Source organism: Furipterus horrens, unplaced genomic scaffold, assembly GCF_987537825.1.
Source record: "Furipterus horrens unplaced genomic scaffold, mFurHor1.1.pri manual_scaffold_11, whole genome shotgun sequence".
NCBI lineage: Eukaryota > Metazoa > Chordata > Mammalia > Chiroptera > Furipteridae > Furipterus > Furipterus horrens.
The window spans coordinates 68,370,502-68,398,500 of NW_028327181.1; the positions used below are offsets into that span (position 1 = coordinate 68,370,502).

A 27,999-nucleotide genomic window follows, 5' to 3' on the forward strand; every position below is an offset into this window, starting at 1 on the left:
GTGGAGAGTGCACTAGGAGGGGGAAATCTTCTAAGAAGGCTCTGGATAAGTCCCTAACTTATAAATCCCTAATTGTGAGTGGTAAATGTATTAGAAGTTACTCTGGGCATAAAGAAAAACATTATGTGGTTAAATAGTAGCAGACTGCATTGGGCAAATCTGGGCAATATGAACATTCAAAAGAATAATGATAATAAGGTATAACATAATTAATTTAAAGAAGAGCCCATGAGTTCACAATAATACTCAAAAAGAAAATAGGTAAACTATTATTTATAGAATAATTCCAGCTAATAAATGTAGTAGGAATAATAAAATTAGAAAAAGAGTGTCACTTTGTAACCACCAATGTAGTAATCGATCAGACACAAATTATTACTGATGCACAATTGGGTAAAAAGTTGAGAGGAGAATGTCCACTGATCTTAAAGCATCATTCAACAGATTATTTATTAATTACCAAGGAAAAAATAACTTTACAATGGAGGGATCTGGAAAATACCATGTTCACCAAAAGATCAAATTTAGCATTATAGGCCACTTAAAATGATGAGGTAGAAAGGATACATCACTTACGTAGTATTCCTTCCAAAATATTTTACTTTGAATCTGATCATGAGCAAACAGACAAATCCAGACTATGGGACAATTCATAAGACAACCATCTTAGACACATCAAAAATGCCAGTGTCATAAGAGACAGAAAATAAAAAGGGTAGATAAATGTTTTAGATTAAAGGAAACGAAGACAAGACATGTGATACCTGATCTTTGATTAGATTCTGGATCAAAACAAAACAGACTTAAAAAATATTATTGAGGCAGGGGGGAGAATATAACTGACTTTAGACCAAGTTGGGATCAATTTGACCTCCTGCCTAAAACAATTTAAAAACCAGACAAAATATATGTAACAACAGTTCTCAAGAAGTTGAAATTCAGGTAATGAAGGACAGTGACTCCCAAGAGATAGGAAACAAATTAAGGAAGCCCTCTGATGCATTGTTCTAACTTACTGCTCTGAGCTTCCAGGTCATGATGTAAGGAAGAAAAAAAACCCACAGAGACTGGTTAACTCCCTAAGGAATGGATATGAGAGTTGGGGAAACCAAGGTGACTGGAATGCACAAAGCAGAATACTAGGAAAGAAAAGAAGTACACAGACAAGCACTCTGGGGATATGCAGAGAGATCTCTTGAGTATTCAACAAAGTACTGGATGGTGCCTGTGTGTGAAGAGTGGTTTGAGCCCAGGAAAAGAACCACATGAAAGGATCAGAGAGAAGAATAACTGGATATCACCCACTGTTAGGAATAGTGCCTGCTCCAAGAAGCTGGAGATTAAAAACTACAGTGTCTAACTGAAAAAGACACTGGAGGGGGGATAAATGGTAATGGAGGAAAGATGCAATAAATACCTACATAAATATAAAAACCAAAAAGAACAAGAAAAAGACACTGGGTAGGATTACTGGCGTATTAGACAGTGCAGAAGAAGAAAAGACCGGTGACTTTAAAATGTAGCAATACAAACTATACAAAATGGAACGCCAAGAGAAACAACCAACAACAAAGATGAACAGAGCCACAGGGAGCTGGGCAACAACTTCAGGTGGCCTAATGTATGTGTGCTTAGAGTCCATGAAAGGGGGGAGACATAAAAATCTGCATAAATAGCCCCAAATCGTTCCTGTTGGTGAATACTGAACACTCACAGATCCAAGAAGGCCAGTGAAGTCCATGCACAAGAATTATGCCCAAAACTATACTGAAGCACATCATAATCAATTTGCTCAAAACCAACAATAAAGAGAAAATATTAAAATCAGTCCAAGGGGGAAAATAAAACCACTATATAAGAGGAACAAAGATAAAAATTACAGTAGATTTTTTTGTTGGCAATAATGTAAGCCAAAACTCCCAGTGCAAAAAAAATATTTGAGATAGTGAAGTGGGGAAGGGGACCCAACAACTATCAAGCTAGAAATCTCTACCCATGACCTTTCAAAAACAAAAGCAAAATACTCTCAGACATCCAAAAGCTGAAAGAATTCTCCACTAGTAGATTTGCACTGTAAGAAATGTTAAAGGAGGTCGTTTTCAGCAAAAGAAAAATGTTACCAGATGGAAATACAGATTATTACAAATTCTGAAGGACACTTGAATTGGAAGTGACTTAGGTTAATATGTAAGTTTTTCTCATTATTTAAATATCTTTACAGATAATTGATTATTTAAACACAAAATATAGTGTAGTGTTTATAATGTAAGTAAAAGTAAAATGTATTGAAAACAACAGCACAAAGGCCAGGAGGGACAAATGGAAGTACACTATTGCAAGGTTCTTATACCATTGATGAAACTACAAAATATCATTGGAAGATAGGTTGTGATAAGGTAAAGATGCATACTATAAACCATAAAGCAATCACTAAAATAACAAAATCTGAGCTATAGCTTTGTAGCCCACAAAGAAAATAAAATACTCAAATGTATTCAATCCAAAAGCACAAATGAAAAGAAAACAACAGCAACAGGCAAACAGATGGGACAAATAAAAAACAAATAGCAAGACAGTAGATTTAAATGTAATTGCATCAATCATTACATTAATTGGAAATGGTCTAATACAGTTGTCACACTAGATAAAAAAGGCAAAAGCCATCTTTATGTGTCTACAAGAACCAACTTCAATAGAAAGATACACATAGGTTAAAAGGATAGAAAATATACTATGCTAACACTAACCAAAAGAAAGCTGGAGTGGAGATATTTCCATAAGACAAAGTCAATGTCAAAGCATATTACCAGGGATGAAGGAGGCTATATTTCATCAAAATAAATATGTCAAATAATGAAGACGTTACCTAGAAACTTATACACCTGATAACAGAGTTTAAACATAGATGAAGGAAAGTGAGAATGACTAGGAGAAACAAACAAATCCACAATTATAATTGGATACTTTAACATTTTCTTTCAGTGATTGATAGAGCAAGTAGATAGAAAATCAACAAGGATATAGAAGACTAGAAGAACACTATCCACGTACATGATGTGTAGAAGACACTCCTCCCCAAATCAGCAGGATGTACACTTTTTTCAAGTGGACGCATAAGATTTGCCAAAATAGACCATATTCTGGCCTATTACCAGAATTTACTGGCTATAAAGTCAGTTTCAATAATTCAAAAAGGGTTTTAGTTATTCAATATACGTTCTCTAACAACAGTGAAAGTAAATCAGAAATTAACAGATCTATAAAAAAAAAAGTTCACAGTTTTGACAACTAAAAAACATGCTTCTGAATAACCCTATGGGTCAAAGAAAAAATTCATAAGGGAAATTAGAAACTATTTTGAACTGACTGAAACAGAAAACATGAGATGTCAATATGTGGGATGTTGCTAAAGCAATACTCAGCTTCTGCAGCTTCCATCTTAAGGAACCAGAGAAAGGACTTCAGGTCAAGTTGCAGGTATAGGCAGACATGCTTCAGCAGCCCCTTGCACGAGCATAAGAAATATCACAACTATCCTCAAAACAAAAAACACCCAGAACTGTGAGAAAATCGAACTGCATGGAAGTCTGACAACCAATGATTTAAAGGAGCCATATTCATCCAGATGGGTAGGAGGGGTGGAGCCGGGGCGGAAAGGACACTGTGTGGTGCTGGTGAGTTGGCACCAGTGGCTGGCAGAACAGGCAGTCCTACATTCATGTGTGGTGCATAAAGATCGAGTGATCCCAATCCAAGGCCAGACCACATAGCCCAGGGCGCCAACACCAAAAATATAAAGCATAATAACTTCTGGCTATAAAAACCAGTGTGGGTTGGGGTGGCGGAAGAAACCACTTGTCACTCAAGAGAGCCTGCTTAGAGGGCCCCCACAGTTCTAGAATGCACTCAAACCCACCCACTCTGGGAACCACCACCAGTGCAACAGCTAGAGGGGTGCCAGTGGGTGAAGTGACTGGAAGCAGGGTGAGTGCCGAGCAAGCCTCCAGAAGCCAGGCAGTGGCATTGTCCTCTCTCTGACCCCTCCTCCACATACAGAGCCACAGAGTGGTGAAATGGGTTGCCCCGCCCTGGCAAATACCCAAAGCTCCACCCCATACAACTTAACAGATGTGCTAAGACAGGGAGTCAAAGCAGCTCTACCTCGTACACAGAAACAAACACAAGGAGGCTGCCTGGTTGAGGAAACAAAGGAATATGGTGCAAATGAAAGAACAGAACAAAACTCCAGGAAAAGAACTAAACAAAATGGAGATAGCCAACCTATCTGATGCAGATTTCAAAAACACTGCTGATAAGGATGCTCAGAGAACTCACTGAGTACTGCAAAAGCATAAGGGAAGAAATGAAGGCTACACTAAGTGGAATAAAGAAAAATCCACAGGGAATCAACAGTGAAGGGAAGGAAGCCAGGGTGCAAATCAATGATTTGGAACATAAGGAAGAAATCAAGAGTCAACCAGAAGAGAATGAAGAAATATGGAAGTTAAAAAAATGAGGAGAGAATAAGAAAACTCTGGGACACCTCCAAAAGTACCAACATCCGAATCATAGGGATGCCAGAAGCAGGAGAGGAAGAGCAAGAAAGTCTATTTGAAAAAATAATGAAAGTAAACTTCCCTAATTTGGCAAAGGAAATAGACATGCAAGTCCAGGAAGCACAGAGAGTCCCAAATAAGTCGGACGCAAAGAGGACCACACCAAGATACGCCATCATTAAAATGCTAAGTGGTAAAGGTAGAGAGAGAATCTTAAAAGCAGCAAGAAAAAAGCAGAGAGTTACCTACAGAGGAGTTCCTTTAAGCCTATCAGCTGATTTCTCAGAAGATACTTTGCAGGCAAGAAGGGACTGGCAAGGAGTATTCAAAGCGATAAGAAACAAGGACCGAAACCAAGATTACTCTATCCAGCAAAGCTATCATTTAGAACGGAAGGGCCAAAAAAAAGTAGAAACAACTCAAACATCCATTAACTGATGACCGCTTAAACAGACTGGTATCTTCACACAACTGGAAAATTACACAGCAATAAAAAGGAATGAACTACTCACAGATGCAATAACATGAATGAATTCCAAAAGGATTATGCTAACTGAAAGAAGCCAACCCAAAAGGCTACACTTTACATGATTTCATTTATAAGAGACTCTGGAAAAGGCAAGACTATCGTGACAAAAATCAAATTGGTACTTGCCAGGGACTAATGGTGGGAGGAGGAACTGAGTGCAAAAAATCATGAGGAGCCTTTTAGGTATGACGAAAGTATTCTGTATCTCAAATATCATGGTGGCACATAAATACACATTTCTCAAAACTCACTGAACTGTATACTTTAAAATAGTGAATTTTATTAAATAAGAATCCGACTTAAGAAAATAATAAGGCAAACCTAAAAGAACAACTAAGTGAAAATAAATATAAGAAAAATCAACTTACAGTTTTTCCAAATTAGTGTTTAGCGCGAGGATGCGCTCAACTGTTGTGAGTGACACATCTGTTTTCCCCAGGTCTCTGAAGGAGAAAGTCCAAACATGCATCAAATGAACCCAAAGACAAAATTCTGTACTTGAAAGGGCACTTAATATCTGCTTACTTCAGTTTTGGCTTCTCTGTCAAGCCAGCTCAAAAGTTTACTTGCTGTGGATAATAATTTCAGAGAGCTCTTCTTGAAGAAATTTACATTTATTTGCATCATCAAATTAATGATGTTGGTGAACAGTACAACCTACTTTTTTTTAGCCATTATTCTACTTCTCATTCTCAGTAGCATCCACCACTTCATTACTCTTTAAAAAATACATAATGTACAAGTTATTCCTTTTTTCTTTCTGAGATCAATGGTATTTCTACATGCTTCTCAAGTTACATATCAGTGTGTGTTCTTTAACATCGCTCCCTTTCTCTGCTGGCTCCCTTGTCCACCTGCATTCTCTCGTAATCATTTTTCTGTGCCAATAACTTTGTTTTTTTTCAATAGGGAAAGATATTTTATTTATTTTTTATTTTTAAAAATATTTTTAAATTTATTTTTAGAGAGAGGGGAAAAGAGGGAGAAAAACATCAATGTGTGGCTGCCTCTCATGCTTCCCCAACAGGGGACCTGGCCCTCAACCCAGGCATGTGCCCTGACTGGGAATAGAGCTGGCTATACTTTGGTTCGCAGGCCAGCGCTCAATCCACTGAGCCACACCAGCCAGGGCTACTATGCCAATAACTTTTATGCAATAAACCAGTTATAATTTAAATTACGACTTTTTAGTCAAAATGCAAAATGCTAACACTTTGACAAAAGTAGAAAGGAGCAGAAATCATCTCACAAACCAAGAGATTATCGCAATACTTACAAATGTTTTAATGCCGGCAATTTGAAAAGATAGGGATCATCAAGACTTCTCAAAGGATTGCGATTGAGGATTCTGAAAAAAATGCAATATAATAAAAATTATCTGCATTTTCAATAACTGCTACGAAAGTTTATATTCATTTTGTTGGTACAGAACTAGAAGGTTAAAAAAATATTATTTTCTGTCTTTACTTATAGATCACCCAGAGAATCTGTAAAACACTCTTTGTTGGGGAACTACCCAGATCTCTAAATGATAAAGTGGGGAAGAGAAAGTGGAAAATAAAAAAAGAAGAAGAAGAAGAAGAAGATGATGATGATTAAAAAAAAAAAAAAAAAAAGTGGATAGCAAAGAAAAAAGTATGCCAAAGAACTTTCAGATGGAAAACCCTAGAGGTGACTATGCTGACAGGAAGCTCTTGCTCTACAGAAAATACTTATTGTAGCGTCCTCCATAATTCAAGTTGCTTTTCTTTCATCTACAGAAAGATTTTTAAATTCCAGTTTAAACCCCCCAGTTAAAAATAAAAATAGGACCAACTCCTTGGTTTTAGAGCCAAAGAAGGGATAAATCTTAAGAGGAACTGGTGAAAACCACACTCTCATTACATACTCCCATGTGTATTCTTATATCACAAACTTCCTTACATTTCATGTAATCACCTGTTTACTTGTCAATTTCTTGGACTGTTAGTGCCTAAAATTTTCTAGGTATTTAATAAATGTTTGTTTAATAAATAAATAACATTTTAACTACATATCAATAAAATGAACAAATGTGATTTTTGACAAAATTTTTTATTTCAAATGCTGAAATAAATTTTATTCTTGACTCTTTAAAACAAGCAAAACAGGCAAAAATAAGAAAGAAAAGAAAGTCTGTTTTTAGGTTAACTCTTCTCAAGAATCATTAGTGTAACCCTCACAATAATCTTACTGATAAATATTATTATTACCCCATTTTACAAATGAGAAAACTGAGGCACAGAGAGGTTGTATTGCTTGTCCTAGGTCATCAAGCTAGTAAGAAGCAGAGGTGGCATTGAACGCAGTTCTGACTCCAAAGCCTGTTTAACTTCTATGAAGAAAAGGGGTTTAAAATAACTTGTAATTTAACCTTACTTGTGAGACCACTAAATAAAGAAATAGATTTTCAAATTTCATGTACCCATCTGGGAGACCCTCAATGATAAATTACATTTTCTGTTTTTATTTCTGTTTCCTAATCATTCCCCACGATTAAATATTTAACTAACGTATAGTCAAGTTTAAAACCATGTTGTAGGCAAATCAGTAAAAATTATGAAGTAAGGACACCTGAAAATTCATTTCTACAAAAGCAACAAAAAATACAACTGGAAAAAATAGACTCAATTGTTTTTAAACTGAAAATTTAACCAGCACGCTTGCAGGAATCCAGGGAACACTTATTCAAGAAAAGTGATTGGTTTCTGTAAGATCAATGATCTGTGTTGCTTTAATTCTTCCTAGAGCTTTGCTCTCCATCCCATGGGTAACATTGAAAAACAACCCACATGCCCAGTACCACAGGGGACAGAATGGAATACAATCTCATTCCCAAAGAACTGTCTGGTAGTTCCCTGAAGACTCACTTAAAAGGTTTGTCTTTGACGTGACTGAGAGCTGGGTAGCACCAAAAGCCTCTCTCCTCAGGGGCAATTTCGTGAAAACAATTGCAGGTAAAAGTTTTAAGAGGGTAGCCGCGGAGGCAACAGATAACGGTTGGTGCAAATTAAAAAAAAAAAGAAAAGAAAAAAAAGAGAGCCTAACAAAAAAGCTTAAAAATCAGAGCTGAGAAATGAGATATCCATAAAAACTCTGAAGGGCTTCAAAATATGCTCAGGAAATTGGAAGACCATGGGACACATTCCTGAGAATCTAGGAAAGAACTATCAGAGCTAATAAATGAGTTCAACAAGGTTGCGGGATACAAGACCAATATGCAAAAATGAGCTGTATTTCCATACACTAGGAATGAATAATCCAAAAATGAAATAAAGAAAGAAACTCCAGCTATAACAGCATCAAAAAGAATGAAATACCCAAAGAAGTGTATGACTCACATACTAAAAACTACAAAACATTGTGTAGAGAAACTTTTAAAAGATGTAAACAAATGGAAAGACATGATGTGTTCGGCATTGGAAGATGATACTGTTAAAATGACCCTCCTCCCCAAATCAATTTATGGTTTCAATGCAATCTCTATTAAAATTTCAACTGACTTCTTTCCAGAAATTGACAAGCGATTTTTAAAATCATATGACAATTCAAGGGACCAAGAATAGCTAAAATGATCTTGATAAAGAGGAACAATGTGGAAGGACACACACATCCTGGTTTCAAAACCTAATTCAGAGCCACAGCAATCACAGTGTGGGACTGGCACAAGGCTAGACATAGCAATCAATGGAACAGAATTGACAGTCCGGAAATGAACCCTCACATGTGTTGTCTATTGAGTTCCCACAAGGGTGCCAAAGCTATTCAATCGTGGAAAGAACCGTCTTTTCAAATGGTGCTGGGACAACTGTATATCCCCACGCAGAATAATGAAGTTGGACTCTGCCTACACGTCACACCATATGTACAAATTAACTCAAAGCAAATCAAATACCTTAATGTAAGAGCTAAAGTTATAACATCCTTAGGAGAAAACAAGGGATAAATCTCTATGACCTTGATTAGACCAACAGTTTCTTAGATATGATACTAAAAGCACAACCAAAGGAAAAATAGATAAATTAGACTTTATAAAAATGAAAAAGATTTTGTGCCTCAAAGGACACTCACTATCAGGAAAATGAAAACACAGACTTCCCGCCAAGATGGAGGCCTAGACTGACACGGTCCATCTCCCTCCACAACTAAGAAGGACTATAACTACCACAAAACCAGAAATAACCAGAAGTTCCAGAAAATAAAGCTACATGGAAGTCCAAGGTATGAAGTTATAAACAAATGGTGCTCGACTGAAGAGGTAGGAGAGGCGAAGCCTGGGCGGAGAAGTCAAGCCGTGCTGGTGGCAGCAGCTACAGCGATGGGTGGAGGGACTGCAGTAAGCACAGACACCCCCTATTTAAGGGGAGGCAAGAAGCACCTGGGAGCACCCCTGGCTGCAGACCAAACCCGTCAGCTCACGATTCCAACGCCAGGGAAGGCAGACCCCATTGCCTCGGACTGTGAGGCCCAGAGGGCGTGGGGACGGAGGAGGAGGCTCCCGGTCTCTCAGTGGAGAGAGAACGGCAAGAATCCATCTTGCACCCCTGCCCCCACGCAAAGCACCACAGTGTGGTGAGAAAGGTTGTCTGGTAGTGACAAATGCACGGGGCTCCACCCCCTATAGCAGAGAAGGTGTGACAGCCCCGCCCAGGGAGCAAAAACCTGCCAAGATGGCAGGGTTAATGATAGAGATCTCAATCATGCAGCTGACTAGAAAGCAAATACATGAATTAACGGACGAACAGATAGATAACATTTCTGAGGCTCAGTTCAGAGCTATAGTTATAAGACAGCTTACAGAAATAACAGCGGGACTTAATCAAGATGGGGAAGGAATGAAGGCTAGTCCTGCTGAAATGAACGAAGACACATATGAAACAAGTGGTGAGGGAAGGAAAACCAGGGATCAAATCAACAAATCAGAACAAACAGTCAACAAATGCAGAAAGAGGAAACAAAACGTGAGGAAAATGAGGAGGAGCTCAGAAACCTCTGGGACAGCTATAAGAGAGCAAACATCTGAATTATGTGATTGCCAGAAGGTGAAGAAGAAGAACTAGAAATTGAAAAATTATGTGAAAAAATAATGAAACAGAACTTCCCTAACTTGGGGAAGGAAACAGATTTACAGGTCCAGGAAGCACAGAGAGTTCCAAAAAAACTGGACTCTGGAAGAACCACACCAAGACACATTATAATCAAAATGTCAAAAATTAAAGATAAAGAGAGAGTCTTAAAAGCAGCAAGAGAGAAGAAGAGAATTATGTACAAAGGGGTCCCAATTAGACAGACTATCAGCTGATTTCTCAAAAGGAACTCTGCAGGAGAGAAGAGACTGGCAAGAAATATTCAAAGAAATGAAAAGCAAAAACCTACAACCAAGATTACTCTATCCAGTGAAGCTCTCATTCAGAATGAAAGGGCAGAGAAAGTGCTTCCAGGACAAAGTAAAACTGAAGGAGTTCATGAGATCCAAACCACTGTTATATGAGATGCTAAAGGGACTTGTTTAGGAGAAGGAGGATCAAAACTATGAACATTAACATGAAAACTGTATCGCAACAACCAACAACAGAAGCTAGGGAATCAAAACAAAGGCAAACTAAGTAGGCAATGAGAGCGGGAAAAGAATGATAGGTAGGGGAACATTATGGGGGGAGGTCAGCGGAAAGGAGGAAGGGGGTAAGAGGGGAAAGGGAGGCAGATGATGCAGGAATTAAGCATAGTAGGAGGGAGTGGAGTAGACAGGAAGATGTTGAGAAGAACTATATTCACAACCAATGGGCATGGACTAAGTGGGGGGTACAACTGGAGGGAGGGGGGGTCACAGGGTGGAGGGAAGCAGAGGAAAAGTAATTGGGAGAACTGTAACAGTAAAATCAATAAAACATATTAAAAAAAAACTGAAAACACCACTCAAAGAATGGGAGAAAATATTTGCAACTCGTATATTTGATAAAAGCTCATATTTAGAATATCCAGAATATGTAAAGATCGCTTACAACTCATTAAAAAGATAATAACCAAATTTTAAGATGGACAAAAGATTTAAAGAGACATTTCTCCAAAAACGATATACAAATGGCCAATAAGCACATGAAAAGATGCTTAATGTCTGAAGTAAGCAGGCAAATACAAATCAAAGCTACCGTGAGATACTACCTTACATTCACTCAGATGGCTATAACCAGACAGACAGACAGTAACAAACGCCGGCAAGGATATGGAGAAATTGAAATCCTCACACACTGTTGGTGGGAATACAAAATGGTGAAGACACTGTGTACAGCAGTTTGGCACTTCCTCAGAAAAGGTAAATGTATAGTTGCTATATGGCTCAGCAATTCACTCCCAGGTATGCACCCAAGAGAATTAAAAATATGTCCACAGAAACACATCCCTAGGTATGGGACTGTCATAATAGCATTATTCATAATGGCCAAAAGGAATAGCAAATTCCTTGCAAAGCTCATAAGTGGCTCTACCACTTATTAACAAGTGTAAGCCTAGGTAAGTTGTTTAACATCTCTGAGTTCCAATGGGAATAATGATACCTGCGTCACAAGAGTTGTTGGGAAAATGAGATACAGCCTGAGGTAACACGTGATGAGCATTTACTGTGTGCAAAGCACTATTCTAAGAACTTTAGTCACGATATCTTACTTGTATCATAATTAAAAGTACCAAGTATACTGCCTGAAACATAATAAGCACCTAATAAATGTAAGTGTTAAAGAAACATGGGGCAGAGGATGAATTACTATGCTTTTGAGAGAAAGAAAATATCTTCTTATAAATGAGAAGACTAAGATGCAGTTGGAAAAAGAGAAGTATCATCGTAAGCTGCTGGGTTTGACAATCTCAAAACCTTTGTACTATTACAAATAAAACGACCCCCCTAGATGATCCTAAAGGACAGATTCCTCACTGCTATTTTTAGTGTCTTGTTTATGCCTTTCAGAACCCAAGAATAAGCTGCCAAGATTCCAGTCCATACCAAAAAGGGCATCCTTTAGTTGCCCACAGCTATCTAAAGGAACCCAATCAAGGTTAGTAGACAAGGGGAGCATTAGGGTGTCTCTGTGATCACTGCTCAATTTGCCTTCAGCGTGTGGCCTGACTTACCTCACTGATATTCTCAAGAGTGGGGTCAATAATTCAACAGGGATAAGGCTTGGATTTTCCTCTCATATCCTCTCAGTGCCTATGATCTTGGCACAATATGGATGTACCACGGACAAGCCAGAATGTGAACGTGCTCTACCTGGATGAGGTACAGCCTTTCTGCATTGTAGAGTCCTTTGTTTTCTAAAATCATGGAGCTCGTATCGTTAGAATCAATGAAGTGAGCTAAAAGCATTTTTTTTTAATGTTTTATTTTATTTTTAGAGAGAGGGGAAGGGAGGGAGAATGAGGGGGATAGAAACATCAATGTGTGGTTGCCTCTTGTGCGCCCCTTACTGGGGACTTGGCCTACAACCCAAGTTTGTGCCCTGACAGGGATTCGAACCAGCAACACTTTGGTTTGCAAGCTGGCACTCAGTGCACTGAGCCATACCAGCCAGGGCTAAAAGAATTTTTTAAAACAAGCCATCAGCCCTGGCTGGTGTGGCTCAGTGCATTGAGTGTTTATCAATAATATAATGACTTCATTCAACGACTTCCGGCCAAGATGGAGTCCTAGACAGACACCCTGCATCTCTCTCCACAACTAAGAAGGAATACAACTACCTCAAAACTAGAGACAACCAGAAGTTCCAGAAAATCAAGCTGCATGGAAGTCCAACAAACAAAGATATAAAGAAGAAATACTCATCCAGATAGGTAGGAGGGGCAGAGCTGGGGCGGAGAGGACGCAGTGTGGTGGTGGCAGCAGCAGCAGCAGCAGCAGCAGCGACAGCGGTGGTAGCATCAGGCCGGCAGAAAGTGCAGTCACACATTTCAAAAAGCAGGGAGGGACACCTGGGGAGCGCTCCCGGCCAGACTGCACAGCTTAGAGGCCCGGCACTGGGAAAATCAAGCCTCATTGCTTCTGACTGTGCAAACCAGTGGGGGTTGGAGTGGAGGAAGAAACTGCTGGTCTCTCAGCAGAGCCTGCTTGTTTAGAGGGCCCCCACGGTCCTAGAACGACTGCAGACCCACTCACTGAGGGCACAACGGGCAGGGCAACAGCTAGAGAGGCGCCAGTCCCATACAGAAGTGGGAGAAGTGCCTGGAAAAGGGGCAAGTGCTGAGCAAGCGGCATTGTTACCTCTCTTTCCCCTCCCCCACATACAGCATCACAACGTGGTGAAACGGGTCATGCTGTACTGATGAATACCTTAGGCTCCACCCCTTGCAACAAACAGGAACAACAGCTCTATCTAAGACACAGAGGCAAACAAACACAGGAGCCTGTCAAGATGAGGAGACAGAGAAGTATGGCTCGAAAGGGGGAACGGACCAAGGCTCCAGTGGAAGAAATAAGCGATGAGGAGATAGCCAACCCACGAGATGAGGAGATAGCCAACCTAGCAGATGCAGAGTTCAAAATGCTGGTGATAAAGATGCTCACAGGCTTGACAGATATGCTTGAGTACGGCAAACGCATAAGGGAAGAAGTGAAGGCTATGCTAAGTGAAATGACGGAAAATCCACACAAAACCAATGGTGAAGGGAAGGAAATCGGACTTCAAATCAATGATTTGGAACACAGGGAAGAAAAATCAGTCAACCAGTACAGAATGAGGAAACAAGAATTGAAAAAAATGAGGAGAGGCTGAGGAACCTCTGGGACAACTTTAAACGTGCCAACATCTGAACCATAGGGGTGCCAGAAGAGCAAGAGCAAGAAATTGAAAGCTTATGTGAAAATATAATGAAGGAAAACCTCCCAAGTTTGGCAAAGGAAATAGACATACAAGTCCAGGAAGCACAAACAGTCCCAAACAAGCTAGACCCAAAGAGGACCACACCGAGACACATCATAATCAAAATGCCAAAGGTGAAAGATAAAGAGAGAAACTGAAAAGCAGCAAGAGAAAAGTAGTTATCTACGAAGGGAGGGGTGCCTACAAGACTATCTGTTGTATTCTCAAAAGAAACTTTGCAGGCAGGAAGGGACTGGCAAGAAGTATTCAATGTGATGAAAGGCAAGGACCTACAACCTAGATTCCTCTATCCAGCGAAGCTATCATTTAGAATGGAAGGACAGATAAAGTGCTCCCCAGACAAGATAAAGCTAAAGGAGTTCATCATCACCGAGCCATTGTTATATGAAATGTTACAGGGACTTATTTAAGAAAAAGAAGATCAAAACTATGAACATTAAAATGACAACAAACACAACTATCAACAACTGAATCTAAAAAATAGAAACAAAATTCAACTAAGCAAACCAGAACAGGAACAGAATAATAGGTATGGGGATCATTTGGAGGGTTATCAGCTGGGAGGGGGAAGAAGTAGAAATGAGGAAATGGTGCAGGGATTAAGAAGTATAATTGGTTGGTACAAAATAGACAGGGCGAAGTTTAGAATAATATAGGAAAGGGTGAAACCAAAGATCTTATATGCAAGATCCATGGACATGAACTAAGGGGGTGGGATTACTGGGGGAAGCGAGGTACCGGGCAGAGGGGAGCAAAAGGGGAAAAAATTGGGACTACGGTAACAACATACTCAATAAAATATACTTAAAAATAAAAAAGACTTCATTCAAGAAACTTACTGAATTATAATTACCTGAACCCCAGGGGTGAATCAAGATTTTGTGGAGTTTGACCATCATCTGTTCTGGGAAATCCTAATACAAACATGCCAAACTAGAAATATGAAAATTGTTAGTGCCCCTCCTAAAACTTTGAAAGGCGCCAATGCAAGTGAAGAGCTCTGAAGCTTAAGTTTCATTCAGTTTATGATAAGTCTACCTCAAACTTGTCACAAACTTGTTTAATGCAGAGAAAAGTATCGTTTCAACGTATAAAAACACCAGTAATACATTGTATAGACGATCGAATGACTCACCTTGAGGGGTGGCATCTTCCCTGGGCAAGTTGCCTTTGGAAAAAGATGCAATTTAGTTTACACCTTATCATGGCAGATGTTTCCTGAAGCAAATTAGCCTTGTCCCTAACAAAGATTTGGCCCCAAACAAAGGAGCCCAGCCTCCAGAACACACTCATGGCATTGTGACAAGCTTTTGAAAATAACTGTGAATTAATTAGTTCTAGCAGTACAGCTCTATGCAAATCACAGGAGTATTTTTATTTCTAACACCTTTTCCTGTCGTTTAAGATGAACCCAGAAACTGAAGAACTGCAAGCTGGTGCCTCCTGGATGACGAATCTTTTCTAACCCACCCCCCACTTCCCACTTAGTCTCCCTCCTCTCCCGTTACCCTGCTGCAGAGATGCTGGCATGGGTCTCCTATATTCTTCCCAACAACATCTGTCTTCCTCCTTCCAGTATCTTAAAGTTTCTTGGGGATAAAGTCCCTGCCCAATTCTTCCTTGTACCCCAGCACTTAGTACAGTGCTGATACACAGTGGGCATGGCACCCAGGAAACCTTTTTTCTTCCTGTGCTGCCTTCCTAACTATAGTGAAACTCAGGTTCTTATGAGAAACTCCCCGTGTTACACAATGCTTGGCAAAGCTGGTGAGTTTACGACATTGTACTCATACTACCGAGACCTCTGGGTGGGAGGACCCCAGAAGCCTGCTGCTCTGATGCGCGCGCCAAAGGAAAACTGACCCTCAGTCTTCTTTCCCCAAGTTAGGGATCAGCAAACTAAACAGGGAAAAGGAAGGCTGCTACAGATGGGACACCTGCGGGAACTGTCAGTCCAGCTCCAGACACACCCTGAACACCTGCATCTAACCCGAAACTGTGGGAAATTGGATTTCTGAGCCATAAGACGGTAAGACAGTCTTTTCAAAGGCAGGTGGAGGGGACAATCTTCCCCATAAGTCCAAAATCCTGTTCAGGCCCCTGAACATATGCATTATGCTTTGCTCGTGTCACTGAGAAATCACAGAATTTTTGAGCTGCGAGGGGATAAAACCCACACTTCTTACTGACGAGTGGTCAGGAAAGAAACTGGAATTAGGCTACGGCGATGTATTTTCTTTATGACTGTTTTTTCACAGCACACCTTAACATAAATAGCATATTTTCCCATACCTCAAAGGTTCCCATTGCCACAGACAATTCGCTTCAGAGTTACATACTTTCTCAAAAAGATAACATTCTGGGTTATTGAGGAGAGATGTGCCCTGTGGCAGGTTTTTAGGAAGACTTCCTGCGTTACCGTTTAAGAGACCCATGGTTGAGGAGAACTCTGAGCCAAGCTTAAACTCTTTCAGTCCTATGTTCCGTACATTTACACAGTTAGAAACTTTGCACGTAAGCAGGAATCTAAGTTCAATTTAGAAGTGGAATTTCAAGGACCATTCACAAGTCAGAGCAGCAGCACCGCTGGGATAGCCAGGACGATGCTACTTTGAATGATATTTGCTTGCTGCCTTTTATCGCCCCCGCCGAAGGTCAGTGCTGGGGAAAGCGGAGCCTGCCTATGAGTCCGACAAGTCCTTGGCCTCTTTGTACCTTAGTTTCCTCATTTGAGAAAAATGAATGGCTCTTAAGCCATACTTCTCAGAGTTCAAACTGGGCTTACACCCAGCTCACCAATCACTGGATGATGTGTTTACCCATAGCTTTTCACGTGTATTTATCTTCTATTTCACTTACAATGTATGTAGAAATCGCATTCCATGCTGGGCCTGAAATGTCCCGGGCCTCAGTTCTTCGACTGAATTGCCACCAAGGTTCCTTCAAAAGAAGACACAAGCAAAAAACAAAAAACAAACAAACAAAAAAATTCAGCTCTTTTGGCAGTGATTCTAATTTATATATGATAAAACAACCTCAATGCTCCCTCTATACATTAAATAAATCTCACTGTGGGAGATATCTCGTATGAGCTAGGCTTTCATGTGTACACATGCAGTGCATTAGATACAAAACAGTAAGTACTTGAAAAAAACTTGCATTAAGTGGTCTTTATTTCTCTAGCACAGGGTTACATAACTTAACATTTTGGGCTAGATAATTCTTTGTTACAGGGGCTGTCCTGTGCGCTGTAGGATGTTGAACAACTCCGCCCTCTGCCCACTACATGCCAGTAGCATATCTACAATCCTGGCAACTAAGAATGCCTTTGGATATTGCCAAGTGTCACCTGGGTGCAAAACCGCCTTGGCTGAGAATCACTGCTGTAGAATGCGTCATTCCGATCTGTGAGATAATTCTCACACTAGTCTGGGCTAGAGACAAAAACGACTTGCTACATAACTTTAGTAGCTTTCTACTAATACAATTTTAATCTCACTTCAAAAGAAATAACAAAGAGATTTACAATTAAGTTTTATAAAAATTCTAGACATAATGAAGTTATAGTTATAACTTACAGAACTTCCAGAAAAGGCATTTCTTCAAAACATTTCTTCCCAATAAAGTTTATATTATTGCCAGATAAATCTCTAGAAAAAAGTAAAGGAGAGATATTGCCTGAATTAGCTATTAGATACCTAAATAGTAGAAATAATTGGTAGAGGTTGGAATGATAATATTGAATACGTAGCTTTAGTCTAAACTCTGAACCTTAGGAATTGGGATTTGAACCTTCCAGAGCTCGTAAACCTGCCCTCCCCTCCCTGAACAATCTCACCCTCATGATCTTTATAAAGAAAATATACAACTATAGATCTTGATAAATTTTGAAGATAATCTTTTCTGAGAGAAGAATTGATTAGATGACATTTCGTGGCCTCATCAAACTTAAATTATAAGCTGAAAGCTTTTATCTTTATATTTAATTACAAATTTCTAGTATGAAAAAGAAATAGCCTCACACTTACACACCTTCCTGGCTTAGTTCTGTTTTTCTAGGCCAATTCAATACCAGAAGAAATAAAAGATCTCTTTTCACATAACTAAAAAGAAAGTTGCTACTTTTTAAAATTCAGAACTTTGAACTAATTCAGAACGATACTTCTATTGTTTTAGCAGAAATTCGTTTTTTATTTTACATGGCTTTAATAACCCATGAATTTAATTGCTTCAGTTGTACAGTGGTGGGAAAACAAAAAACCAAAATGGTACTGGATTTTTATTTGAAAACACCCATTCTTGTCTAGAGTTCCTCTTATTTCCATTGATTCCAGCTTAGTCCCTCACTATTCACCTAGATGAGTATAACTGTCTTCTCACTGGTGTTTCCATTTCTAGTCTCTCCCTTTCTAATCCATCCTGCACATTAACACTCTGGAAGTGGTTCTCCAGTACCGGCCAGCATCACTTGGGAACTTATTGAAGATGCAGATTCCCAGCCCTACTCTGGACCGACTGAATCAGTAACTGTGGGGGTGGAGCTTGAGTTTTAACGGGCTCTTCAAGTGATTCTGTTGCAGGCGAAAGTTTGCCCTACAGCACAGGTGTGATAACATGGTAGCCTGGCATGTTATCCTTGGCTTGGCCTTCAAAGCCCTAGAAGATCTGGCTCTAATATTCTGTTCTTCCTAGCTGTACTCCACAGGCACTCAAGGTATTTTTACTGTATTTTGCCTTTCCCCACGCTCCTTTTGCAAGATTATTCCATCCAAGATGTCTGTGTGATGATCCCTAAGGGCCCTTCAAGGTCGTCTTCAAACAGCATTGCTCTAGTAACATCTTTGCTGATCCAACTTGAAGTGTCTTTTCCCTCTGCTGTGTTCCAAAACCAATTCATATTTCTCATTGCCCATCTCCATTTCTTCTTTTTGATACAGTTATTCTTGCATCCTATTTCCTCTGAGCATAAACTCCTTGAAAGGATGGATGAGGTCTTGCTCACCTGCACTGTCTACCATGTTTAAAAGTGGCACATGAACATATGTAAACTCAAATATTTATAAAATAAACAAATAGCTGGGGAGTAGAGGGAGAAAAATAAGTGTTGTAAAGGAAATGTGGTTTTATTATTTTATGGCTCCCTCTATGCGCCTCTGCAGCACTGTCTTCTGTTTAGTACTAGTGCATTGTGGTATGAGCTTGCATGTTCATTTTCCCTGTGAGATCATGAGTTACTAGAGGGCAGAAGCCATGTCTTACCCATATTTGCGCCTACAATACTAGCGACAGTGCTTGGCATATTCTTTTTTAGCTTGTTTGTTGGTTGGCCTTTTTTAATGAATGGGAATACTTAGGCCGGCATGGAATAATTAGCTTACAAAGTATTTCACAGCAGAAAGGATGAATGACCTAATCGATTGAGCAGTTAGTTACCTCATTTGTCTTCCTCCTGTTTGTAAGGTTTGGAACCCAGATGGCGAGATACCCCAGAAGACCAATTCAAAAGTGCTTATGCCCTGAGACTTGAAAAGTTTCATAATTCAAAGGACTATTTTTAGTGCCTCATGAGGCTCTTTCTACCCACTTCCCTTAAGCCTTCTATATTTTCAAAAAGCATCTATTTGCTAAAAAGCATCATTAATTAGCTTCAAAAAATTAATGACATACACATCTCTGAATGCCATGGACAAACAATAAGAATTGAGTTCTTATAGCAAAGGACATCTCCTTTATCTCTAAGTAAATGGAATCACTAGGCAAGCGTTTCTTCCTTGGCCAGGAGGCTGGAGAGATCTTTATTTTGTAATTAGTGAAGTTAGAGGCATTTCTCATAAGCTTATTTGGTGTAGACATTTCTAAGTATACCACTTAACCATCATTTTAAACATTAAAATCCTGAACACCAAATCTGCTCTCCTGGTAACTTAACATGTTCATAACAATATTGTTTACATAGTTCATCTACTTAGTTAAACATTTGATATGTAAATGTTAATCTAATTTAGATTAAATTATTGAAAATTTCTGGGTTAATAGCATTCAAATTAATGTAAGTGTTCCATATTTTCTTGTCCTTTAGGAGACAATTTGAGGTTAACCTGAATGCTTCTCATTTTACTAAATTAACATTTTAAAACCTTTTCTGTAAAGGCAGACAGTAAATATTTTAGGCCTTGCAGGCCACAGACAGTCTGTCTCGCATATTCTTCTTCGCTTCTTTCTTTCCTTTTTTTTGTTTACAGCCCTTTAAAAGTGTAAAAAGTATTCTTAACTTATGGGCTGTATGGAAACATACCATAGGCTCTATTTGATCCATGGGCCCTAAATTAAATGTAAATACAGGCAGATGATATATGAATACTTATATAACAAGGTTCATATGGGTGTGTATAAGTACTCAGACATTATTACCACTTTTCCTCTATAACTGGAGACAATTTCCTACCTATATCTTGTTTATATGATTAAAAAATTGAAAATGCATTGAGGATAATAAATGCTCAAGATAGGCTGGAAGCCCTATCCACACTTACAGAATTGTAGCATTTTATTGCTGGGAGAAATTGTAAAGATTATCTAATCTGAACCCCTATGTATCTTATAGATAATATAACTAAAAAATTATAAATAAAAACAATTAACTTACAAAGACTTGAGGAACAAAAGACGTTGAAATGAGTCCTTATGAATTTCTTTTAACTTATTGTTACTCAAGATTCTGAAAAATAAAAAGGTTATTTCTGGATCAAAAGGCAAAATAACTACAATTATTTACGACACAGAAATATATATGGAGAAGCCTGGACAGAAAACGAAAGCAAACATAAGAGTTTATAGCCAATGATACGGAGTTAACGGAGGAAGCACAAGAGGACTTCAGGATAGCACAATTAATATCCTCAGAGAGCTGTAAGCAGCCAGCACATCCACTGAAAAGAATGAACTCAGCCTTATACAAATGGAGTGTTGTCATTCATAAAAACAATGCTCAGTATATGCGCAGCAGAAATGACAGTTGAATAAATTAGAAAACTGAGCGATCTGGCCAGAATTCTCCATAATGAAAGAGGAAGGGAACAGGAATGAGCCACAGACAAGCCTGACACCTGGTCTGCCCAAGGAATGTGAAGGCCTTTGCTTTATCTAGTCTCTCAGTAACGACGAGGGACATGCTTGGGGTTAGGGGTGGGGAGTGAGGGGAGTTTCACTCATTTCCTACATGTGAGGAGCAGAAAGGCACAGGGCCAGTGCCTCCAAGAACGGAGCGAGGGAGTGGTAGAGAGCCAGTACGGAAGCAGCTCTGCCAAACGTCAACGTGGGTGTCTCTTGCAGGAGACTCCGCGCTCCTTGCACATGACATTAGGTGGTGCCCCCTTCAGGAGCCTTGGGGATTGGAGGAGGTGCTGTGTTGCCTTGTGAAGCCATTTCCATCAAGTTCAGCGTTTGAAACATTCTGCTTTCGCTCAATGTCTGTTGGCCACATATTTTTATAACCGCATCTTGTAGCATCATTCTACCCCAAAGCTTAATTCTTTACTCATAGCATATGGCAAAATATTACGGCCCAGAAACTCAACAACTAAGATCAGGGACTGTTCTCAGTTATAAGGTAGTTCAGATGACACAGATATAGTTACCTTTAAAAACAAACAAACATGAAAATAAAAACACAAAGACTTTAATTCCAACAAACAAGTCTTGGAGTCCTAAAAAGGCATCAAAGACCCTGGCCTCAACTTGAAATTCACCACATTATAAGGAACAGCAGTGATGGCCAGAATGTGTATGCAGCGGGAATGGTCAGGGGTGATGCTCTGATTCATTGTTTTCTCACCTCCCTTTCTCACCTCACGCTTTCATATTTCCATAGAAATGGTCCAGAAAGAAAAAGCAAAAAAACTGCCATGTCCAACAATGTTTATAGTAAACCTTTTCATAAATGTAAAACATTGGAAAAAATTGTACCTCCCTAAATCACTTAAAACTGTATGCGTATTTTCAAATCACATATTTGTTGCAGATGTCATTCACATCACTACTTAGAAGTTATAACCAGTTATTAGATCTACCACTATAGCTCGTTTCTTAGTATGTTAAGAGAAGCAGATCTATTACTATATCAATAGCTTTAAAAAATATTTGAAAACTTTTTTTCAGTAATAGTTTTCCTTTATTTTCTTATATATTTTTTAAATTTATTTTTTATTGTTTTTCTATTTCATTTAAAAACATAGTCCCCAAGAACAGAGGCTTCTGCCAATCACCAAAGAGACTAAAGGAAAAAACAAAAAGTTGAAGAAATCCTGCTCTGGGGAGCCTATTGACCCTACGTTAGAGACCTCTCCCGCATAAGGTAGAAATCTCAAGCTGACTTAGAAATCTTCAACACTTCCCAGATTCATGCTATTGTCTATAAGATCCCAAACACATTTTTTTTTAAAGTAATGTCTAATTTTTACCTTAAAAAATGTGTAATGTATATTTCTCATGGCTCAAAATCCCAAAGGTATATAGTTACACAATCCAAAGTTTTTTCTCCTACACCATCTTTCAGACTACCCCGTTCTCTCTACTCCTTAAAGAAAACCAATCTTATTTATTTCTTGTGCTAAATGACTTCCGTTTTTCTTACAAGTTTGGGAAATAAAATTTCCAATTCAGACTCTATCATGAAAAATATAAACTATCTATAATTTCAAAGAAATTCATAAGTTAAAAAAAAAAACACCTGCCTGGTTCTAGCATTTTTCGTTACCAATAAGATATCTTAGAGGGTGATCATAAACCCTATTTTTAGATTACTATGGCTAGTAGGTCTCTTATTATTAACTCAGAGGTCGTTTATGACATCTATTCGAGTTGAACTAATAATATGACACACAAACTTGTCATAAAAAATGCCAGTTAATTACTTTGAATGTAAATATTTTTCCCAAACTACTTGTGTACCTAAACTGACTTTTATACAAATTGATTTTAAAAAGATAAAAGAAAAATAGGCAAAAAAGGACAGGGCAAAATCAGAGAAGAAATATAAATGTTCAATATTTAAAGATTTCTTAAAATTGTTGTTCTCTTACAATTGTCCCCATTTTCCCCCCCACTGCTCTCCCCTGCCCTGCCCACCCCCAGCCCTCTCCCACAGCCAACCCCCTCCATGTTGTCCATGTCCATGGGTCATTTACACTAGTTTCTTCACTAGACCCTTCCCCTTCTTTCCCCCCTTTTCCCCCTCTCCCCTCTCCTCTGGTCACTGTCAGCCTGTTCCTTGTTTCCATGTCTCTGGTTCTACTTTGCTCATTGGTTTGTTTTCTCATTAGGTTCCTGTATGAAGTGAGATAATATGGTATTCTTCTTTCACCACCTGGCTTATTTCACTACGCATGATACTCTTCAGTTAAATTTACAAGTAATCAGAAAAATTCAAATTCAGATGGGACCCCTTTTATTCACTCATTGCATCAGCCAAAAAATGGAGACTATCAGTGCTGGAAATGAATGCTGTCGTGGCCTACTACTGACTGGAGCATAAGTTGGCACAACTTCTTTGAGGGCAGTTAAAATGTTATATCAGTATAGTCTTCACCCCAACAATTTCATTTCTAAATATCTATTCTGCAGAAAGCCTGTCCATGTTCACAAAGATGCATGTACAAGAATGTTCATTGCAGCAATACGTGCAACAGGAAAACTAGACGTAATCTAAACATCCATCAATAGGGGTATTTTTAACTGTAACACACCCATCCTGTAGAATATTATGCAGGAGTTTAAATGAATTGGTTAACCAGGAAGGAAACAAATCTAAGACATAGCAAGAGGTGGAAGGACCAAGTTGTTACCGTTTATGTAAAAAGAAAAAAAAAAATGAAAATCATACAACATGCCTATTGTGCTATCAGTATGTAGGCAAAGGCACGGGGAAAGGTCTGCAAGGGCACACAGTAAACAGCTCAGAACAGCCTCACCTTAAGGGTGGGGGACGAGGGCGGCAGCGAAGGTTTCACTATACCTGTATTTCATTTTTATATACTGAGAATATAAACATGTATTACTTGTTACAGTGAAGAATAAGGTTAAATTGATTCATTTTAAAGAGGGCCTGCCAATTTAATTTTTAAAATAAACACAGACTTGGAATCAATAGAGGTTGATTTATGATATGGAGGTGAATACCTTTTCTCAGAGCTACTGACCTCAAAATTGGGGACTAAGAAGGATCTTACAGTGCAGTCAGGTTTGTTTGTTTGTATTCATTTTTGGAGAGAATATACTCACAGTTTCTCAGTTGTATGGAAGAACCTCCATGAATACTTATCAAGGTGAGAAATAGAGTTGCCTTTTAAATTGCTGCAAAGAAACACAGTTAATATCTTTAAATAGGCAGGAAAAGAACAAACAGTAATTAAAACAGTCATGGCAAGCTTGTGGGGATTAATCAAATGCAGAAAATACCAGCTTTCTAATTTCCACAGCTATCAGCTCTCCCAGTCTGCACAAATTAATAAAGACATAATGTGGGGCCCCTGGCACAAACCATGAGGTATCTCCTCAGAACCTCAATTTATTATCTAGGCTAGGTAATGCCAGTTAATTACTTTGAATGCATTTTCTCCCAAACCACCTGTGTCTAAAATGACTCCTTGTACAAACCAACGCAAAAATAATAATTCAACAGAAAAACTTATCATTATCAGCCAATTAACATAAAGAAACCTTGTGTCAGCCAGGCCACAGCAAAACTTTGGGTCAGTGCCCTCTGTGGGAATCTTTCCAGGTGTTAGAAAGATAAGGGCAATTAGAAATGAGAAGGACTGATATGGAAAGATCTCACAGACATATTTGACAAGGAAAAGCACAAATCACTGAGCAAGGAGTAAAGTATTACCTCTTTAGGGGGGAAATTGCAAAAGAAAAAGAAAAGAAGAAAGAGAGAGATTGCAAGAACAGACACATGCCAAAGTGGTAACAGGAGTGGCGGAAAGTGCTGTGTGGGATTTTCACATTTGTCCTGTGTGTTTCTGTGACTTTAACACCAACACCAACAACACAGGGAGGCTGTACCCATGAATTACAAGTGTTTAATAGAAGCTGTGAAATTCCCAAGGTTCAGTCTCAACCACTAACTCTGGGTGACTTTGAATCTTCACCTTTAGCTTTGTCCTTGTCCCTCAGTGACAACTTACCTATCCAGTTTATATGCACGTTTCCCAGGAAGGTGAGAAAAGTCAAACGGGTCCCTGTCTGTCCCTCTGCACAGTGGACACTTCCACCCAACCAGAATCCTTCTGGTTGCTTTCGGCTCCCCAATAAAAACTGCCCAGTCTGAACTTGTCTCCTTCAATCTGGCTCTCCTCTCCAACTGCTCTTTGTCCACCTCGTACACCACTGTGGTTCTCCTCATCACCCAGGACAGAAACTTTACAGGGTCGTATTTGATTTTTATCTTTCTTGTACATCCCGTTCCCCAACTCCAGCCAGTTACTACAGCCTGTCGGTTTTTCTTTACACTGTTCCCAGGATGTTCTTTCTCCTCCTATCACAACCACTCTTCTCGCTTTACTGCTAGATTTTGCTCAAGTATTCTACTGGTCTCCCTGAATCAAACTTTCCTCTTGAGATCACTCTACATATGGAATTTAAAATAACCCTCTTATTTTTACCACCTGTCTCTCTCACTTGAAAACATTCAGGGGCTCTCCCAGTCTCAGTGCAATTTCCAAACTCCTAGAGCCAAAGTTTTTCATAAGCATATTTTTCACCGCTTCCTAAACCAATTCTTGACAGCAAGACTAGCCTGATAAGTCCTGATCGTTCCTGCAGCCATGCTGCTGCCAAGACTGTACGCATTATTTTTCCTCTATGTAACAAACCACAGGCACCTTTAAGTCCCAGTTAAAGTTATAGCTTAGCCATGCAGTCTTCCGACTTCCATAGGCCAGTGACTACAGATTCTGCTGAATTATACCACCTCTGGCCTGTATCTTTTTTAGTACTTAACTATATATCATCTCCCTTTTTAGTCATATTCCCTTTCTTCCCACCTGTCATTGTCATGTTTCATAGACAATGTCATACATCTGTGGCTCCCATAGTACTTAGCCCTGGCTGGACACAGAATGGGTGATATATTTAGAAGCCAGGTGGCAAATGTGAGTTCTGGGTATAACTGCATATATGATAGGCACTGACATAAGTGAACTCATCTAAATCTCACAACAATCCTAAGAGATGATAACTATCATAATCTTGACTCTACGGATGATGAAATTGAATCCAAACACTAATATATGGCATAACTGCATTCAAACTCGGGCACTCTGGCTCTAGAATCTCTTCTCTTATCCAATTTGTTGTATCACCACCAATGAGATTCGGAGAGGGCCACGAAGCTGTAAAGAGGATGGCGTAAAAGTGGGCGGAGAGTAGAGGGTTAAGATATGAAGTGATGGGGCTAAAGAAAAATCACTAAGGAAAAATACGTAGGAGGAAACAATAGTAAGAAGGGGAATGAAGATAAGGACTAGATGACAAACAAAATATAAAAGCAGGAAGTAGTCAGTGTGGGTTTGAGAAGATGAGGACGGCCCAGGGAGACCAGGAGGAGAAGGCTGGCAGGTCAGGCAGGTTGCGGAGAACAAAGGATGAAAGGCAATTCTTACAAGGTGGTGAAGGTGTCATTGTACGTGTCGGGGTCTGGCACAGGCACTCTGTGGAGCTTCTGCGTTGGGCCGAGGCCAGAACAAGACAGCGTCTCATTTTGGCAGGAACAGAGCTCACATATATTGATGATGGTATTCTGTTCAGGCATTGGAAGCCCTGCCTCAGATGACACTGCTTGATGGGCCCTGATAAACTGCTTGTCCCAAGAGGGATCTGTTATCTCAGACCAGGTTGGCTGCTGAGGCTGAACAGTCTCTGGATGTGGAAGTGTCACCTCAGGATGTTTTGGAGGAGCTGTGGCCTGCTGCAGGGGTGTCGGATGTTCAGCCTCCACAGTAGCTTCTGGCTTGATGGTGAGCTTCGGGTCCGGTGGTCGACCGTTGAGCCAGATTGGCTGCTGTGGCTGAACAGTCTCTGGATGTGAAAGTGTCGCCTCAGGGTGTTTCGGAGGAGCTGTGGCCTGCTGCAGGGGTGTCGGATGTTCAGCCTCCATGGTAGCTCCTAGCTTTATGGTGAGGTCCAGGTTCAAATGTAGGCCTGTTACCTCAGGCAAGATTGGCTTCTGGGGCTGAACAGTCTCTGGATGTGGAAGTGTCTCCTCAGGGTGTTTTGGAGGAGCTGTGGCCGGCGGTGGGGATGTCAGACATTCAGCCTCCACAGTAGCCTCTGGTTTTACGGTGAGCTCCGGGTCCGAAGGTCGACCTGTCACCTTAATATGTTTATTATACTTGGGAGGCTGAGCTGGAAACTTCTGCAGGCCTGTGGAAGGGTCTGCATTGTTCCACGGGTAAAGAGGCCATTGGAGCAGAGCTGAGCTGTCTTGCTCCTTCATAGCTTCAGGAGGTTCTCTCATCTCAGGGGCTTTTGGTTCCTGAGTTAGGATCTCCTGAAGTGTTGAAAATGTTTTTCTGTCTAGGAAGTTGTCCGTTGTCAACTTCGCATCATACATTGGCGATGCTTCGGCCAGCAGCCACAACAGCTGCAATTGTACAACAATCAGTGGGGCCCAGAGGTGCAGCCCGGACATGCCAGCAGAGGTCCGGGTGACACAATGAGCAACCCAGGAAAGCTGGGGCACAAGGAGTGACCCGGAGGGGATGGGGCACAGTGAGTGACCTGGGGGCCCAGGGCACAGTGAGCGATCTGGTGTCGGGAGCGGGGGTGTCTGGGGCAGCGCAATGAGACCCAGACAAATGAGGTGCAGGCGCACGCACTGAGCAGGAGCCTACAATTGGCAGCCATGTCACAATTGGCAGCGTGTCACAGTTGGCAGCTGTGTCACAGTTGGCAGCCATATCATGCACGTGCCCCTTAGCAAGAAAGCACCCCTCCCCCACCTCAGGTTCCAACCTTTAGGCAGTTA

General features: G+C 39.9%; 2 protein-coding genes across 5 annotated transcripts in view; one reads left to right on the top strand and one right to left on the bottom strand.

Annotated features, from left to right (window-relative positions):
• The window catches only part of LOC149998146 (SKA complex subunit 2), a 78,664-nt gene that overhangs the window by 40,496 nt on the left and 10,169 nt on the right, over positions 1 to 27,999 (top strand). For 2 of the 4 annotated variants that reach the window (XM_090291111.1, XM_090291112.1), the window contains one exon: positions 6,559 to 6,633. The exons of the other annotated variants lie outside the window; for them this stretch is intronic. In XM_090291111.1, the coding sequence (XP_090147237.1) occupies positions 6,559 to 6,578 (20 nt within the window). In that variant the 3' untranslated portion in view covers positions 6,579 to 6,633. Of the gene's footprint in view, positions 1 to 6,558; positions 6,634 to 27,999 lie in introns of those variants that run through there. 4 annotated transcript variants of the gene reach the window in all.
• Positions 16,829 to 27,931, bottom strand: LOC149998149 (leucine-rich repeat-containing protein 37A2-like). Its single transcript, XM_090292299.1, has 6 exons — positions 27,584 to 27,931; positions 26,636 to 27,345; positions 24,252 to 24,323; positions 20,620 to 20,691; positions 17,552 to 17,623; positions 16,829 to 16,913 (listed from the first exon to the last, which is right to left on the bottom strand). The coding sequence occupies exons 1-6, from the start codon at positions 27,929 to 27,931 to the stop codon at positions 16,829 to 16,831; spliced, it is 1,359 nt and encodes a 452-aa protein (XP_090148425.1).

Excerpts from the sequence above, each read along its gene's own strand:
- LOC149998149 (XM_090292299.1), bottom strand. The coding sequence starts at position 27,931 with ATGGCTGCCAACTGTGACACAGCTGCCAACTGTGACACGCTGCCAATT. Across the intron at positions 24,324-26,635 it reads AATGACACCTTCACCACCTT|CAATTTAAAAGGCAACTCTA; the intron begins GTAAGAATTGCC and ends GTTTCTTTGCAG. Across the intron at positions 16,914-17,551 it reads ATGCCTTTTCTGGAAGTTCT|GAACCTTGGTGGCAATTCAG; the intron begins GTAAGTTATAAC and ends CTTCTTTTGAAG.